At 39.1% G+C, this 19,382-nt stretch overlaps 1 protein-coding gene and 1 long non-coding RNA gene across 2 annotated transcripts in view; one reads left to right on the top strand and one right to left on the bottom strand.

Annotated features, from left to right (window-relative positions):
• The window catches only part of LOC123592167, a 132,986-nt gene that overhangs the window by 87,313 nt on the left and 26,291 nt on the right, over positions 1-19,382 (bottom strand). The window lies entirely within an intron of this gene.
• SCOC (short coiled-coil protein) overlaps positions 10,535-19,382 on the top strand; it is a 45,075-nt gene continuing 36,227 nt past the window's right edge. Inside the window, exon 1 of the mRNA XM_045467122.1 lies at positions 10,535-10,660. Within this exon, the coding sequence (XP_045323078.1) occupies positions 10,591-10,660 (70 nt within the window). The 5' untranslated portion in view covers positions 10,535-10,590. The remainder of the gene's footprint in view (positions 10,661-19,382) is intronic.

Raw genomic sequence — 19,382 nt, 5'->3', positions numbered from 1 at the left:
GGTAATGTCCTGAGAGAAAAGTTCGACACCAGGACATATTCTATAAATGTAGCTATTATCATTGTCATACTTAACACATTGGGTTGGAATCACCCATTTCCTCTTTTTGCTTTAAACTCAATGGTTCTAGGGGCGCCTGGGTGGCGCAGTCGGTTAAGCGTCTGACTTCAGCCAGGTCACGATCTCGCGGTCCGTGAGTTCGAGCCCCGCGTCGGGCTCTGGGCTGATGGCTCAGAGCCTGGAGCCTGTTTCCGATTCTGTGTCTCCCTCTCTCTCTGCCCCTCCCCCGTTCATGCTCTGTCTCTCTCTGTCTCAAAAATAAATAAACGTTAAAAAAAATTAAAAAAAATAAACTCAATGGTTCTATGAGGTCTTGGAGGGCAGGGACCACAATATCTTCCTCTCTGTATCAACAGCTTTGGTCACACAATACTCCATCCAGGTATCTGAACTGAAGAGAGGGAATAGAATTGGAAACAAGGAGATTGCGACCAAGCAAAGAGACAAAATGAGTAACTTTCGCTTTGGAGTGGAAGATAGTAATACCTGTGTGACACTTCAGGGTCAGCCTCTGTCCCCAACATATTTTCATCTCAATGCATTTAACAAATGATTCCCCGCAGTGCCTTCGGATGGCCTATTGACAGTGATTCCACACCTACAGTTTGTTTTCTCTGCTGTAAAATAGACCTGAATGCTAATAAGTGAATCAATTTTTAAAAAGCCGAATCCTAAGGTGTTGGAAATATTTTGGTCTGGGTGTCGGATATGTATTATATATCTATAATCTTACAATTTGCACCTTATATATACGTACACATACAGATATATGTTTATGTGTGTTATGTATATATAATACCTTAAAACAAAATTTTAAAAAGGCCTTTGCCCATCAATTGCAATTCCACCTGACACATGTTTATAGATCACCACTGCTACCCTGAATATCCTTTCCTTGGTACTTCCTGACCTACTGATCTCAAAGGCATCCTGTGTATACACAGCATATAAAAATGGGAAATCTCCTGTTACTCACTTTGAATGGGCAAACCCTCTAGGCTTCAAAACACTGAGGCTTTTTGTTAAAGAGCACCCAAAATTAATGTTCATGTAATCTATCCACCAGAGGGAGCCAACACAGCCAGAATAATAATATACTGACCTTAGCAAAACCACCAATCAAGTGTTTCAGACAAGGACTGCAGAGTTCCAACACCTGCAAGTTTCAATTTCTTAGTTCCTAGGAAGGCATGTGAAATTTTACTGAAGTCATATTTCATTGATGGTTTTATTTTTCTCCTCAAAAGTAGACATTTAATAATAAGAGGCAACTGACTTTGGAGACATTAACACTAATAAATGCCTACTAAGAATAAGGATGTGAGTATCAAGATAGCTCATCTTTGAAAAACACTTTACAAATTATGAAGGATTTTCAGGTGAAGAAGTGAGTTTTAGCAATTTTTCTTCTTAATACAGGAATTTAATTTCTAAATGCAGTTGTGCCTGTTGGAGATGAAAAAGCAGTTTCCATTGCCTTGATGTAGGGTTACCATTAGCATATATGCAAATTAGAAAAAGGCATGCCTGTGAGGTCTAGGGCCTGGTTCTACCAACAGAGCATGGGATGGATTTCAGGCCCCACATACCCTACCAAACAGCTCTGTACTGAAATAAGTACACAAGCATATTTGCAGTCCCAAAATCTGGGCAGTGATTCCCCCAGGGGATGCTTTGATAAGGACCATTCATTGATAAGGACTATAATATTTTCTTAATATCATGTAAAATTCAGTTCTAAGGCAAGTGGGCACCTGCCTCCTTCCAATCAGAATGCTGACCTTGAGTTCTTCCTGTAGAGAAGTTCTGGATCCGCTACTGAGGCACAGAAATGAACATTTCCATCCTGTTCTTCTCTGCCTTCAATCCACCCAGCTGGAAAGATCTTGCTCGTATTTTCCAAATTGCCTTTTTCTTTATAATCTCCATTTCTTGATCATTCCTCATCTCCTTATTTTTGTAGCCACGACTTTTTTTCATTGGTTGAAAATTTTTGTAGGAGGAAACTGAAACCAGGCATTCACTTGAACATCTAACATATGATCATTTCTCAGTCCTTACCTTATTTGACCTGACAACACCTCTTAACTCTGTTGATCACTCTGTTCTTAGAAAACAGTTTCTTCAGGGGCAGCTGGGTGGCTCAGTCAGTTGAGCATCTGACTTTGGCTCAGGTCATGATCTCACAGTTTGTGGGTTTGAGTCCTGCATCGGGCTCTATGCTGACAGCTTGCTCAGAGCCTGGAGCCTGCTTTGGATTCTGTGTCTCCTTATCTCTCTGCCCCTCTCCCACTCGTGCTCTGTCTCTGTCTCTCAAAAATAAATAAATGTAAAAAAAATTAAAAAAACAAAACAAAACACTTTCTTCATTTGGCTTCCAGGACACAGCTTTTTGGATTCTCCTTCTTACATGCTCACTGCTCTTTCTCAGCCCTGGCACTGATTCTTCTCATATTCCTGATTTCTAAGGGTTGACATGCATGAACCATTCTCTCCTCTGCTCTGTCTACACCATTGCCTGAGAGATCTCAGCTCACCTATGGCTTTATATACCATCTATCACGAAAAATTCGCAAGTGTAATTCTCCCCCAGCCTCTACCCTGAACTCCAGACACATATTCCTACTCAACATCTCTATTTAGATGTTTAAAGTCATCTCAAATTGACTGCCCCAAAGAAAACGCTTAAATCCCCCCCCCATGTGTTCCTCTCATAGTCTTTCTCCCTTTCTCCCCCAAAATGGTATCTTCTTTTTTGGTTGCTTCTGCCAAAAACCTTGGAGTGATCCTTGGCTCATGCCTTTCTCTCACTCCCCACATCAGCAAATGCTATTGGTTTCAAGTTTGAAATTTGCCCGGAGTTGGACTATTTGATTACAACCTCCACAGCTATCACTGAAGTCTAAATCAGCACCACCTCTTGGACTGGATTATTGGAATAGTCTTCTAATTCACTTCCCTGATTCTGCCTTTCCTCCCCTCTCCACTCTCCAACCAGAGCCAACATTCTTTACTACAGTCAGAGTGATTCTAAGTGAACTTAAGTGAGATCACGTCTCTCCTCTGCATAATGTGTCCCACCTCACAGAGTGAAACTCAAGAAACTTGAAGACTCTACATGGTCAATGAACCTTGGGTCAGTGATCCCAAGGTTCTACATGGACAGCCCCCTGCTGTATTTCTGGATATTGCTCAAGCCTCACTGTCCTTTGTGCACCTTCTTTGAACATGTCAAACCTGCTCCCACCTCTAGATCTTTGTACTAGCTGCTCTGTCAGGATTGCTCTTCCTTCAGAGTCCTTATCCTTGCTCCCTCAACTCCATTAGTGTCTGCTCAAATGTCATCATAACAGATAGGTCTTCCCTGACACATTATATTAAATAACACCACCTTCCCATCACTCTCTATCTCCCTTACCCTGCATTATTTTCTTTCCTAGCACATTCTAACACTTCTCTCCATTGTATGGATGTGTATTTGGGTATTTGCATATACATATAGTATATATATTTGTATATGTGTATGTATATGTATGTGTGTGTGTGTTTGATCATTGTCTTTCTCCCTATCAAGAATGTAAGCTCTATGATAGAAAGTATTTTGTTTCATTCATTGTTATATTTCCCAGTGCCTAGGAAAATGGCTAGCACATAGCAGATGTTCAATAAATATTTTTTGAATGAATGTAGAATAAATCCAGACATTTTATATACTAAAAGTTATATACAATATACGAAATAAAATGTGTTAAAATTTGCCTTAAATTTTCCTGTGCTGCCCAAGCAGGATTGGGCATCTTGAAAGGCATTTAAAGAGACACAGTATTTACCCTTGAAGCCAATGAAGCCACATAATGTTTGCTGGTGCAGTGAAATGTTCCATCTTTATGCTCCATGACTCTCTAAAGGTAATTGGGCAAAACAAGAGTTACTCACTAACATTACTTAACCCTTTTTGGCCTTGTGTTGAATCACAAAGCATTACATATATTACATGTTTATTTCTTTTTACCAATCGCTATCAAATTCTATTACTAAACAGGATTTGCATACATGTTATATGCTCACCTAAATGAATGTATTATGAATGTCATGATATGTTATTGCAGATGCTGAAGAATACAGGCTGATGTCTTATGAGGGAATATCCATCAGTGAAGTCACAAATTGTTTCTATTTATCACTCAATTGCCAAAGCTAATTGTTTATGTAAAAACCCCTTGATGTGAGTTGTTAGCATATTAAAGTATATTTAATGAAGTTGAGTATATGACCTAAATGACATATAGTTTAAATATACTTGTGATAAACAAAACATAAATTCATTTACAACAGGGTGTAATTAATGAAAATTTTTTACTTAAAAAAATCCCCACACTATACTTTAAAAAAATGGGGCACCTGGGTGGCTTAGTCGAGTAAGCATCTGACTCGATCTCAGCTCAGGTCTTGATCCCAGGGTCATGATTTCAAGCCCCATAATGGGCCCCATGCTAGGTGTGGAACCTACTTAAAAAAAACAAACACCCACACTCATAGCTAACCTGGTTTATAGTAACCTAAAGAAGAACACAAATCTAAAATTTCCTAATATTTCCTTTCTTACATATTTTAGTATTTGATCTTTATCTTTGAAATGAACATGTAGAGGTAAAAATACAATATGAATCAGAGAATGAATCAGATGTTTAAAGGCTTATGTAAAATAGAGGCCACATAACAGAGTGGTTGGAGTGTGGGCTTTGGACCTGGACTGCCTGGGTATGAATCCTGGCTCTGCTACTTCCTGGCTGTGGGTCTTGGGCAAACTGTCTTGTCCATGTGATTCTGCTTCCTTAGAGGGTTGTTGTGAGGAATAATGAGATGGTTACTGGTAAAACAGACTATCACTGAGTATAATCACTCAATAAACACTAGCTATTATTATCAGCTCTATATAATGAAAGTAAAGTTCTGCCATCACATCCCCCTTTGTAGCTAATAGGCTGAATTAATCCAATTTGCACTAATTTGTCAAAAATATCCAAATAGTCTCATCTGAAATTACTCCTAAAGAAAGAGAACCTTTTATACAGCAGAGGAATGCTTAGCACCTTCTTTAAAGATGCCAGTTTCTCTCCAGGAATCTACTGATTACATGCACTTCAGATGGCGTAATTGGTACTCAGAGCCCTTAGAGATGTTTCCTGGGTTATTGCTTTTAAAAAGCTCTGTGAAGGCCAATAGTAAATACTAGCTTCCTATGTGTTTCACTCTTGATATTGATATTTTGAGATCATGACAAAGGCAGTGAGAATCCTGATTAGTTTATGAATTCTCTTCATTTTACACTTTCTTCAGCTCTGCTATCCCCAGCCAGCACCAGTACCCACTAATGTGTGCGCGCTCACACACACACACACACACACACACACACACACACATCTCACAGTCCCCACTTAAAAGTTGAGACGATGATTTGTTATGTATCCTTATTCACTTTAGTGCTTGTGCTTTTGAATCCTCTTTTATGGTGGACTGTATTATAATAAAGATTGGTGTCCTTATCTTAACCTTTCTCACCGTATTAATTCTGTGAGATGTGGTAGATATGACACAAGGTCTATTCTAGCCTATTAATTCTATGACAAATTGTAGACTACTTTACATTGAATTTGAAACTGTAAATAAAGTATGATATGATTTAGGGTACTTAACTCAATTCTTTCATTCACATTATGGAGGGACAGGCAAACCCTGCATAATTTTTTTTCCTAATCTTTCTTAATCTTTATTTTTTAAGTTGAGGTGAAATTCACATAATAAGCAATTAACCGTTATAAAGTATACAATTCAGTAGCATTTAGTATATTCCCAATGTGGTTCAATCACCACCCGTCTCTAATTTCAAACTTTTCATTATCCCAGAAAAATACCCCATACTCATTAAATAATCTCTCCACATTCTCTCCTTCCCCCCATCCCCTGTTTTCTGCCTCTATGGACTTTCCCACTCTGGATATAGCATATAAAAGTGATCATACAATATATGTGACTCTTTGTGTCTAGTTTCTTTCACTTAACATGTTTTCAAAATTCATTTAAGTTGTAGCCTACATCAGCACTTTGGTATTGCTTATTGATTAGCAATATCTCATCATATTTGTATATCACAATATGTTTATCATTCATCCACTGATGGGCATTTGGATTGCTTCCACCTTTTTGCTTCTGTGAATAATGAATGCTGCTACAAACATTCATCTACAAGTTTCTATGTGAATATATGCTTTCATTACTTTTGGATATATACTCCAGGAGTGGAATTTCTGAGTTTCATATGATAACTCTATGTTTAATTTTTTGAGGAACTGCCAAAATATTTTCCGCAATGGCTGCATCATTGTACATTCCCATCAGCCATGGATGGGATTATTTCCCCATGTCCTTGCCATTATGTTCCACTTTTGTTATTTTTTTATTAGTTCCATCCTAGTAGGTATGAGACTGTATCTCATTGTGGTTTTGATTTGCATTTTTATAATGACCATAATATTTAACATCTTTTCATGTATTTATTTGCCACTTGCATATCTTCTTTGGAGAAATATCTGTTCATGTTCTTTGGCCATTTTTTAAATTGGGTTGTATTTTTGTTGTTGAATTGTAAGAGTTATTTATATATTCTAGAAATTAAAGTTTTATCAAATATGTGATTTGCAAGTATTTTATCCCATCTGTAGATAGCCTTTTCACATTCTTGATAATGTCCTTTGATGTACACACTTTCGACATTTTCATGAAGTCCAAGTTATTTTTTCTTTTGTTGCTCATGTTTTTGGTGTCAAATTTAGGAGTCCATTGGGGCAACTGGGTGGCTCAGTCGATTAAGTGCCTGACTTTGGGTTAAGGAATGATCTCATGGTTCATGAGTTCGAGCCCCACATTGAGCTCTGTGCTGACAGCTCAGAGCTTGGAGCCTGCTTCAGGTTCTGTGTCTCCCCCTCTCTCTGCCCCTCCCCTGCTCACACTCTGTCTCTCAAAAAAAATAATAAATTTTTTTTAAATGTTAAAAAATTAATTAAAAATTTAGCAGTCCAGGGGCGCCTGGGTGGCGCAGTCGGTTAAGCGTCCGACTTCAGCCAGGTCACGATCTCACGGTCCGTGAGTTCGAGCCCCGCATCGGGCTCTGGGCTGATGGCTCAGAGCCTGGAGCCTGTTTCCGATTCTGTGTCTCCCTCTCTCTCTGCCCCTCCCCCATTCATGCTCTGTCTCTCTCTGTCCCAAAAATAAATAAACGTTGGGAAAAAAAAAAAATTTAGCAGTCCATTGCCAAATTCATGTCAATCCTCAAATTCATATGGAACTTCAAAGGACCCCAAATAATCAAAGTATTATTTAAAAGGAAAAACAAAGTTGGAGTACTCATACTTCCTGATTTCAAAGCTTGCCACAAAACTATGGTAATCAAAGCAGGGTGGTGCTGACATAAGGACAGACATATAGTCCCATGTAATAGAACTGAGATTCCAAAACTAAACCCCAACATCTAGACCAATTGATTTTTGACAAGGATGCCAAGACCATTCAATGAGGGAAAAAATATTCTCTTCAACAAATGGTGTTAGAACAGCTAAATATCCAAATGCAAAGAAATGAAGCTGCACCCCTACCCTACTCCACATGCAAAAATTAACTCAAAATGAATCAGTGACTTAAATATGGAAGCTAAAACAATAAAACTATTAGGAGAAAAAAAGGGGAAAATATTCACCATGGATAATTTCAATCCACGGATAATTCTCTACTCCGGGTAAAAGTGAACATCTCCATTATAACTTTTGCCCAAAGACTATGGAGACAGTAGTAATGCTGACTGACTTGAGTTTTCTCTCTTTTCATTCCCCCATCCATTAGGATTGATACTTCAAATAAATGTCCTTTTTTAAGGTAATCAGAAAGGCAAAGAATCGTGCACTTGGGCTAATTCTGGCAAAAAGTACCACTGGCCATGAGTAATAAAAATAAAACCCCCATACATAATTAAACCAAACATACCCTTTGGTTTCTAAATTCTTTTGCCACATTGATTACTTCTCTTTCATCCCCTCCCTTACCCAATAATTTTATCAGGAGTAGTTAACACAGTGGTTAAGAGCACAGATCTACACCCAGAGGGTTTCCATTCCCAGCTTTACCACGCATTTCACTGCTTGTCTTTTATTTAATATCTTCCCATGCCTCAGCTCCCTCATCTTTTAAATGGGAATAGTATTAGCATCTACCTCATGGTTGTTGCCTAGCACAGGGTATTACTTAAGTGTGTGCTATTATTTCTAGGACTGACAGAGGAAGGATCAGGCAAGAGAGGTATTTCTATGCTTCCTAAAGTTCTGGTCCATGATTATATACAGAGTTGCTAGAAAAAGCAGCTCATATGGTGGCCATGAACGTGTGCCTTGTAGACCTTCAAGTATAGGGAGTGTAATTGACTAAGGCCCCAGCTGCTGTGCTCTGAAATCCATCACCACGTTTGCACAGAGGCCTCACTTCCCACCAGCTGCTCCCACCCAGTAGCCAAGAGCTGCAGGAATGCCAAGGGAGGCCATTCCTGGGAGGCACAGGACTGCTCTTATGGTCAGCTTTGACCAGAGTACTCTTTGACAACCCTGTTGAAACTTCCTTAGTGTGAAAGATAAACTAGACCTTCCCTCCTGCTTTGTCCTCACTGGGTTGGTCTTGCATCACAGTCTGATGGATCTCCTGGTCTTTTCTTTGCTCCCTCCCTGTTTTTTCTCACCCTTTTAATCTCATCTAAGAGTCCAATTCTTAAAGGACTTGGACTAACACAGTCTGACATTCAAAACACTCTTAGATATGACCTTAACCTATATTCTACCTTATCTCCTACTTCTTAGCTATGAATGTCTTCCACTCTGGGTCCCTCTGTGTGCCTACTGCTTTCCCATCTCTGGGCCTTTGTACATGCTCCTTCACTGAGAAAGCATTTTTGCCTACTAGACCCCACTTGTCACTGATCATGCATCTCAAATGTCACTTTCTCTAAGCCTTTCTAAGATCTGCCAACCAGACACACTCTTCCCTTTCTCTAAACCTCCAGAACTCTTGCCTTTGAGCTGTTTTATAAGCTTATTGACAGCAATAACCATCTGTTACTTTGAACCCTCCAAAGTCCCCAGCTTGTACAAAATAGGCACTCAATATTTGTAGGCTGTAATTAGAAAACTGGGGGGGGGGGAATTCTATTCTAGTGAATTTAATTTTTAACATTCAGGATTTCTAGCAGTTTATATCCATTTTGCTTGATATAGCAACAATGAACTCAGGTGGATAAAAAAAAATCCTATGTATCAAAGCACTTAAGGCAGTACATATTATGTAGCAACTCAATTTTGATATCTGCTTAAAATTCTTCATTAAATTTGGTTGATTTTTTTTTCCTCTGAAAGTGATAATGAGAAACTCTAAAATAGTTTTGGGCTTGTCTATGTATCTGACAAGATAGGTGACCAAGAAAAATAGTTGTAAAAACATGCTTCCTCCTCAGGGGCACTGGGGTGGCTCAGTTGGTTAAGCATCTGACTTCAGCTCAGGTCATGATCTCACAGTTCATGAGTTCGAACCCCATGTCAGGCCCTGTGCTGACAGCTCAGAGCCTGGAGCCTGCTTCAGATTCTATGTCTCCCTCTCTCTGTCCCTCCCCTGCTCATGCTCTGTCTCTCTCTCAAAAATAAATAAACATTAAGAGGAAAAAAAAAAAAAGAATGCTTCCTCCTCTAACAAAGGTCCCTTGGCTTAAGGGCTGGCAAGGCCAATATGCCCTCCCTTGGGCTCCTCCAGAAATAGAGAAGGGAGATCTGTCATTTTAATAAACTTTCCTAGGGTGAGGTATAGACATAGTAATATGAGAGGGCACTGATGAGCTCACTATGTAGCAAATACTACTTCCTCACATATGTCTGATCATTTGTGGTCATTATTGTGGTTGACATTTATCAAGTGCATGGCATCCACTTTTAATCCTTAACAAAAGATTTATCATCATGTAGGACAGGAAATTGAGGCTCTGTGACCAAGTCATGCTGCTAGGTCACTAACCAAAATCCTTGACAAGTTTATTGTAGGTGTCCCAAAAATATGCCAATCACATAAAATTCAATTTCTTCTCCCAATTTCATTCCAGTGCTTTTTGGACAACGTTCGTAGATAATGCAGCTCAGGCAAACTGTCAATGGACTAAAGGCAAGGTTTGGCATTTAGCCAGGGTACAGCAGTAATGCCAGCTCAACAGCTTCAGGTAAAGGGTTATAGCTCTTTAACTTGGGTCTCTAACTATTTCCGGTTAGGAACACAACACCCAGGTAAGAACCTCTCAGGTGGAAAGCAGGAAGAAGGTGGCTAGCGCAAGGATCAGATAGTACCTGCTTGGACACTCATTTATTAATGATTTAACAAGGGTGATCACATGGGAGAACAGCCATTTTTCCCTGCCCTCATTTATCTCACTAACAGGCCTGAGCAGTGAGCAGGATGGAGGGGTCCAGCAAAGAGGAAGAGGAGGATGACATATTCACCAACATTTCCCTTACAGATGATATAGGTAAGGAAGAAAGCACTTGATGAATTCTGAAATATAAAATTCAGCGACTATTCAGTTTTTAAAAAATATAACTTCCTTTTATTTTAATGGTGAAACATGCTCATTATAGAAAACTTGGAAAATATAGTTACAAAATAAAACAAAAAACTTTTGTGTAAGAGCTATTTTTCTTTTCCTTTTAAATCAAGTGATTATTTAGAAAGTTTCTGTGGTTGTATTACATCTTCTTTTAAAATAAATCAACAAATAAAAATAAAAAATGTTTATTTCCTAAAAGCCCAGGAAACATAACCTCAATGTTGTTCATAGAACAACTTATGATATTATTACCATATTTTGTTCAATTATAGTCAATTTCTTCCCTATTTTGTAAAACAATTTTATCATCTCTGAAAATTGAACTAGAATATGCTGCAATTCACTTTAAGAATTATTTTGGAAAATGCCTTGTTTTTAAGCAAGGACAAAGTTTGGTGAATTCAACATGAGAGAAGGAAAAAGGGGAGGGTAGTGGTTCTAAAATGCTGACGGAAGGGATAACTATGGCTCATTCAACATTCCAGAGAAAACAGACAATGCTGAGTTGCACAATGTCAACTGGAAACACTTCAAACCCATAAGCACCCACGTCTTGTGGTGTGTGTGTGTGTGTGTGTGTTGTTGGCATTGTTTGTATCCAAGTTCCTTTAGCACAATCATAGTAAGAAGCCAGCAAGAGGGCAGTGAAGCAATGGGGGTTACTGATTTTGATTAACAGAGAGCAGACCATGAATATTTAACATCAATTGCTCTTTCATACAGCCACGCTTCTCCACTTTCTCCCTAAATGCTCAGATTCAAAAAGCCTCTTTTTAAAGTGCAGCCAGACAATTAGCACAAACCGCCAGCAAGCCAGCCAGAGCTAAGCTTCCCCTCCTGGCACTGCGTAAACATGCTGGGGGCTTTGGAAATCAAAGAGGAGCATTTTCAGCCTTTATGAGGAGAGGAAAGGTACAAGGTACAGGGTCTGTTGAAGAAATGGGACACCGCTGGCCTTAACATGCTCCCACCAGGGTGTTTAGCAAATGACAGAGCTACAGAAGGCAGCCAAGGAAACAAAGACCAAGGGAAACCTGTTTCTTGGCTTCTAGAAGGCACTGTGAGTGAGGTGCTTATGCGTGGGGAGCTGTATATGCTGTGGGCGGGTACAGTTCATACAGAACTCTTGCTTGCTCTAAATTCACCCCAACCCAGGATTCTTTTCTAGATTGTAGCGTGGGCTGGGCCTGAAAGGGCAACCATGGCTGTGGCTGGGAAATGAGACTTTATGAAACCGCTCTCTCTCATCCAGCCCTTGGCACCGCCTCGGCCCTGCCCTCCAGGTCTCATCTTCGGCCGCCCCCACACTGGAGTGCAGACAGAAGCAGAAGAGGGTGGAGGCAGGGGGGTTGAATTCAGGTGTCCTGTCTGCTGTTGGCAATGGTTTTGAGAACGACTCCTTCGGAGTTGCTTTTGCTAACCGCATCTGAGCCCGTGGGCGTGAACCTTGAATAAACTGGGACGGGGTAAGCGGTACTCCTGGGTTGGTCCTGAGAGTGGTGGCAGCCGAGTGGGGGCGCCAGCGTCTCCTTGCTCCCACTCCTGACCTCCTCCTCCTTGGTTAGAGGAGGTGCAGAATCTTTGCACACAAAGGGCCTTAAGGGATGGGACGGTCCAGCATGGTAACAGTGGGCTGAGGGACTGGTGCTAATGTGTGCTGTTTCACTATTTCAAGATGGCAAATGGAAACTGTTCATATACTTGCGACAAAAATGAACTGAAACACCATGGTTTTGGGTTTTTGTTTTTGTTTTTGTTTTTTTTTTTACATAATTTTATCAATTTGATGTGGTAGCACTGGCTCGCTAAATGAGGTTCTAGGTCTTTGATTAAAAATAGGAAAACAAATTATTATGAAATAAATGCATCTTGTTTAGTAGACATCATTCAAATCGTGGAGTCTGTTCAAGAGTAGAGCATTAAAAGGGCATTGCTTGGGCGCCTGGGTGGCGCAGTCGGTTAAGCGTCCGACTTCAGCCAGGTCACGATCTCGCGGTCCATGAGTTCGAGCCCCGCGTCGGGCTCTGAGCTGATGGCCCAGAGCCTGGAGCCTGTTTCCGATTCTGTGTCTCCCTCTCTCTCTGCCCCTCCCCCGTTCATGCTCTGTCTCTCTCTGTCCCAAAAAATAAATAAAACGTTGAAAAAAAAATTAAAAAAAAAAAAAAAAAAAAAAGGGCACTGCTTATATCATACAAAGTTTAGTCCAGGGACACCTGACTGGCTAAGTCGTTGAGCACCCGACTTTAGCTCAGGTCATGATCTCACGGTATGTGAGTTAATGCCTGGCATTGGGCTTGCTGCTGTCGGCACAGGCCCCTCAGCAGATTCTCTGCCCCTCTCCCGCTCACACACACTCTCTCTTTCTCTCTCTCTGTCAAAAATAAATCTTTAACAAAAAGTTTCTCTCTCTCTGTCCTTTGTGAGATTCTCTCTCTCTCTCTTCCTCTCTCCTCTAACTCACTTGCACCCCCCCAAAAGAAAGTTTAGTCCAATTTCTCACTTTTCTTTTAATATATATTATAAAATTGTGTATTACTCAATGTAATATAGATTGCATATAATATATATACACAAGTACAAATACACATATAAATACAGAGGAGGTCCAGAAAGGTTAGGTGACTTGCCCGAGGTACACACTGGCTAGCCACATGTGGTATCTGAAGCTGCTAGATAATGGAGGTTCTCATACAAGGACTTTGAACACACAGTCAGGCCCCTCATACTCTATGCTGATTCCCAGTGTGGCTGCTTTAGATCCAGTCACTGTCTCTTTTCACCACCTCAACCCCTCTACATTGTTTCTTTTCTTAATTTTTTTTTAGTATTTATTTATTTTTGAGAGAGAGACAGAGCGTGAATTGGGAAGGAGCAGAGAGAGAGGGAGACACAGAATGTGAAGCAGGCTCCAGCCTCCAAGCTGTCAGCACAAGAGCCCAACACGGGGCTTGAACTCATGAAGTGCGAGATCATGACCTGAACCGACGTCAGACGCTTAGCCAACTGAGCCGCCCAGGCGCCCCAACACTGTCTCTTTCCTAACCGAAGGAAGGCAAGAGAAAGGAGAATATATTTGCTAACTCCTTGGGGAGAGGACTGAAGGCATTAAACTTTGGATTTATTTAGGTAATCCTACTTCCTAAGCTAGTTGGTAAAAAGCTATGAAAACTAGCAGTGACAGCAGTTATTCAAAGCAGAAATTAGTCATACTCCATAAATTCATTTGTAGGTTATTGGTATGGATTTCAGACCAACTGTCTCTATAGAAACAAACTTATACATTATAGGATTATAGATCAGCTCATATAGTCTAACCCCATAGTTCCCAAACTGTGTGCCAAGGTGCCTCAGGGCACTGCAGCAAACCTATAGGGGCTCTATGGGGCACATCAAACTCTATCAGACATTGTGAGAACAGCTAGCTAGAGATTGTTCACAATTTCACATGAGATACAGCTACATCTCTTTCCATGCTGGATTTACTATGGTTTCTGAGATAAAAAGCAAGTTCTGCATAAAAATCAATGTAGGTCAGTTAATGAGGGTGTCAGTTTGAGAAGGTTAGAGAAAGTGTACAATGCCCAACAGGTGCACACATTCCATAAGTAAGTGATTGTTTATTTAAGAATGAAATAAAAAAGAAATTAAGATTTCCCTCAATTTGGTGTCTTTTTTTTTCAAATGATTACTAAGTTTTAAGGACATAAGCTACTTAAGATGCTTGGACCTAAATACTTAATACCTGGAACTTTTTGGTATTTCTCTTGACTTTGGAGCACTGTGAAAAAATTCCTTAGACTCAAGGGCATTGTGAACCAAGGTAGTTTGGGAATCTCTGGTCTAAGTTATGCTGTAGCTGGACTGGCCTCCCTTCTGGGTTGGACACATACAACAGCAGAACAAAGACATTTGAAAGTGTTGATCTCTCCCTCCCTTCCTTCCTCCCTTCTTTCCTTCCTTCCTTCCTTCCTTCCTTCCTTCCTTCCTTCCTTCCTTCCCATGTTTTTGCTCCCCTGGAATTGATGCTCTCACACTTCTCAGATTACCCTTCAACCTCTCTCTCATCGTTCTCAGGCTCCTTTTCCTCAAGTGTTTCCCCAAGATTCTGCCCTTGGCCTACTTTTCTTCTCTCTCTAGACACACTCTCTGGATGATCTCAACCACACCTCTGAGCTCCATTCTCACATCTTGACTATATACCAGTGACACTACAATAAAGGTTGCAAATTCAACACCTTTAGGGCCAGGCAATGATTCATGGTATTTCATCATTTATTTCATTCAATTTCCAAAAATGCTATTGAAATTTAAATTCTTTTTCAGTTTATTAGGTTTTTCACTATGCATATTTTTTTAGTTTTTTTATTTTAATGTGGTAAGAACACTTAATATGAAATATACCCTCTTAACAGATTTTTAAGTGCACAGTACAGTGTTGTTAACTATAGGAACAACATTGTGCGCCAGATATTTAGAACTTAACTCACCTTAACATACCTGTTGATTAGCAACAGCCCCCTGTCCCTTCTGCCCAGAGCTCCCCTGCAGAGCTCCCATTCTATTCTTTGCTTCTACAAGTCTATCTTAGATACCTCATATAAATGGAATCATACAGTATTTGTCCTCATGTGACTGGCTTCTTGCACATGGTATAATGTCCACAAGGTTCATTCATACCATGGCATATTGTAGGATTTCTTTCCTTTTTTTTTTTAAGGCTGAATAATATTCCTTTGTGTTTATATACACATTTTTGTCTATCCATTCATCTGTTGATGCACATTTAAGTTGTTTTCGCATCTTAACTATTGTGAATAATGCAGCAATGAACATGAGAGTGCTAATATCCCTTCAAGATCCTTATTTCAGTTCTTTCAGATAAATATCCAGAAGTGGGGTTCTTGGATCATATAGTATTTTTGTTTTCAACTTTTTTTTAAGTAATATCTATGCCCAACATGGGGCTTGAATTCATGACCACAGGATCAAGAGTTGTGTACTCTACTGACTGAGGCGGGCAGGTACCCTTATTGCTAACTTTTTGAGGAAACTTCATACTGTTTTCCATGGCAGCTGTACAAATTTACATTCCCACCAATAGTGTGAAAGTGTTCCGGTTTCTTCATATCCTCACCAACACCTATCTTTTTTTTTTTTTTTAATGATAGCTGTCCTAACAATGTTAGGTGATATATCATTACGGTTTTGATTTGCATTTTCCTGATAATTAAGTGACGTTGAGCATCTTTTCACATACCTGTTAGCCATTTACATGTCTTCTTTGATGAAATGTCTATTCAAGTCCTTTGCCCAATTTTAATTGGGTTATTAGTGCATTTTGTTATTGAGTTGTGGGAGCTCCTTATATATTTTGGAAGTTAATTCTTTATCAGATACATAATTTGTAAATATTTTCTCCTGTTCTATAGGTTGCCTTTTTACTCTATTGGTTGTTTACTGTGTAGAAGCTTTTTAGTTTGTTGTAGTCTCATTTGTCTATTTTTGTTTTTGTTCTCTGTGCTTTTGGTGCGATATCCACAAAATGACTGCCAAGACTGATACCATGAAGCTTTCCCCTATATCTTCTTCGAGAAGTTTTATAGCTTCTGGTCTTACATTTAAGTTTTTAATCCATTTTGAGTTGATTTTTGTGTATGGTGTAAGGTAAGGGTCTAATTTTATTCTTTTGCATGTGAGAGTTGAGTTTTCCCAACACCATTATTGAAGAGACTATCCTTTCTCCATTGTATATTCTTGGCACTCTTGTCAAAGATCAGGGGACTGTATGTGCATGGCTTTATTTTGGACTCTGTATTCTGCTCCACTGGTTTATATGTCTGTCTGTATACCAGTATCCTATGTTTTAATTATTACAGTTTTGCAATGTATTTTTATTACACTGAAATCAGGAAGTATGATGCCTCTAGCTTTGTTCATTTATTTTCCCCAGATTGTTTTGGCGATTTGGGGACTTTTGTGTTTTAAGATGAATTTTAGAATTATTTTTTCTGTTTTTGTAAAAAATGCCATTGGGATTTTGATAGGGATTGCATTGAATCTGTAGATTGCTTTGGGTAGTTTTAACTACTGACAACCATAAAACACTGATGAAAGAAATTAAAGAAGATACAAATAAATGGAAAGTCATCATGCATCTTTTATTTATTTATCTATCTATTTATTTATTTATTTTCTTTTTTCCCCCCTTCTCTTTATTTATTTATTTATTTTTAAATTTACATCCAAGTTAGTTAGCATATAGTACAATAATGATTTCAGGAGTAGATTCCTTAATGCCCCTTACCCATTTAGCCTATACCCCCTCCCACAAACCCTCCAGTAACCCTCCGTTTGTTCTCCATATTTAAGAGTCTCTTATGTTTTGTCCCCCTCCTTGTTTTTATATTCTTTTTGCTTCCCTTCCCTTATATTCATCTGTTTTGTATCTTAAAGTCCTCATATGAGTGAAGTCATATGATATTTGTCTTTCTCTGACTGACTAATTTCACTCATAATACCCTCTAGTTCCATCCATGTAGTTGCAAATGGCAAGATTTCATTCTTTTTGATTGCCAAGTAATACTCCATTGTATGTATGTATGTATGTATGTATGTGTGTGTGTGTGTGTGTGTGTATCTCGCATCTTCTTTATCCATTCATCCATTGATGGACATTTGGGCTCTTTCCATACTTTGGCTATTGTTGATAGTGCTGCTATAAACACTAGGGTGCACGTGCCCTTTCAAGACAGTACACCTGTATCCCTTGGATAAATACCTAGTAGTGTGATTGCTGGGTTATAGGGTAGTTCTATGTTTAATCTTTTGAGGAACCTCCATACTGTCTTCCAGAGTGGCTGCACCAGTTTGCATTCCCACCAGCAGTGCAAAAGAGATCCTCTTTCTCCGCATCCTCGCCAACATCTGTTGTTGCCTGAGTTGTTAATGGTAGTCATTCTGACAGGTATGAGGTGGTATCTCACTGTGGTTTTGATTTGTGTTTCTCTGATGATAAGTGATGTCAAGCATTTTTTCATGTGTCAGTTGGCCATCTGGATGTCTTCTTTGGAAAAGTGTCTATACATGTGTTTTGCCCATTTCTTCTCTGGATTATTTGTTTTTGGGTGTTGAGTTTGATAAGTTCGTTATCGACTTTGAATACTTAGCCTTTATCTGATATGTCATTTGCAAATATCTTCTCCCATTCCATCAGTTGCCTTTTAGTTTTGCTGATTGTTTCCTTTGCTGTGTAGGATCTTTTAATTTTGATGAGGTTCCAATAATTCATTTTTGCTTTTGTTTCCCTTACCTCCAGAGACTTGTTGAGTAAGAAGTTGCTGTGGCCAAGGTCAAAGAGGTTTTTGCCTGCTTTCTCCTCTAGGATTTTGGTGGCTTTCTGTCTTACGTTTAGGTCTTTCATCTATTTTGAGTTTATTTTTGTGTATGGTGTAAGAAAGTGGTCCAGGTTCATTTTTCTGCATGTCACTGCCCAGTTTTCCCAGCACCACTTGCTGAAGAGACTGTCTTTATTCCATTGGATATTCTTTCCTGCTTTGTCAAAGATTAGTTAGCTATATGTTTGTGGGTCCATTTCTGGGTTCTCTATTCTGTTCCATTGATCTGAGTGTCTGCTTTTTGTGGGTTTTTTTGTTTTTTTGTTTTTTTGTTTTTTTTGTTTTTTTGCCAGTACCATACTGTCTTGATGATGACAGCTTTGTAATATAGCTTCAAGTCTGGGATTGTGATGCTTCCAGCTTTGGTTTTCTTTTTCAAGATTGCTTTGGCTATTCAGGGTCTTTTCTGGTTCCATATAAATTTTAGGATTGTTTGTTCTAGCTATGTGAATAATGCTGGTGTTATTTTGATAGGTATTGCATCGAATATGTAGATTGCTTTGGGTAGTACTGACATTTTAAAAATATTTGTTCTTCCCATCCAAGACATGGAATATTTTTCCATTTTTTTTGTGTGTCTTCTTCAATTTCTTTTATAAGCTTTCTATAGTTTTCAGTGTATAGATTTTTTACCTCTTTGGTTAGATTTATTCCTAGGTATTTTATGGCTTTTGGTGCAATTGTAAATGGGATAGATTCCTTTATTTCTCTTTCTGTTGCTTCATTATTGGTGTATAGGAATGCAACCAATTTCTGTACATTGATTTTATATCCCATGACTTTGTTGAATTCATGGATCAGTTCTAGCAGTTTTTGGTGGAATCTTTTGGGTTTTCCATACAGAGTATCATGTCATCTGAGAAGAGCAAGAGTTCGACCTGCTCCTGGCCTATTTGGATGCCTTTTATTTCTTTGTGTTGTTTGATTGCTGAGGCTAAGACTTTCAAAACTATGTTGAATAACAGTGGCGAGAGTGGACATCCCTGTCTTGTTCCTGACCTTAGGGGAAAAACTCTCAGCTTTTCCCCATTGAGGATGATATTAGCATTGAGTCTTTCATATATGGCTTTTATGATATTGAGGTATGATTCTTCTATCCCTACTTTCTTGAGGGTTTTTATCAAGAAAGGATGCTGTATTTTGTCAAATGCTTTCTCTGCGTCTATTGAGAGGATCATGTGGTTCTTGTCCTTTCTTTTATTAATGTGACGTATCACATTGATTGTTTTGTGGATATTGAACCAGTCCTG

This window comes from Leopardus geoffroyi, chromosome B1 (assembly GCF_018350155.1).
Source record: "Leopardus geoffroyi isolate Oge1 chromosome B1, O.geoffroyi_Oge1_pat1.0, whole genome shotgun sequence".
Classification (NCBI taxonomy): domain Eukaryota; kingdom Metazoa; phylum Chordata; class Mammalia; order Carnivora; family Felidae; genus Leopardus; species Leopardus geoffroyi.
Note: the sequence above shows the minus strand (reverse complement) of the source record. Positions and strands in the feature narration are given on the sequence as shown.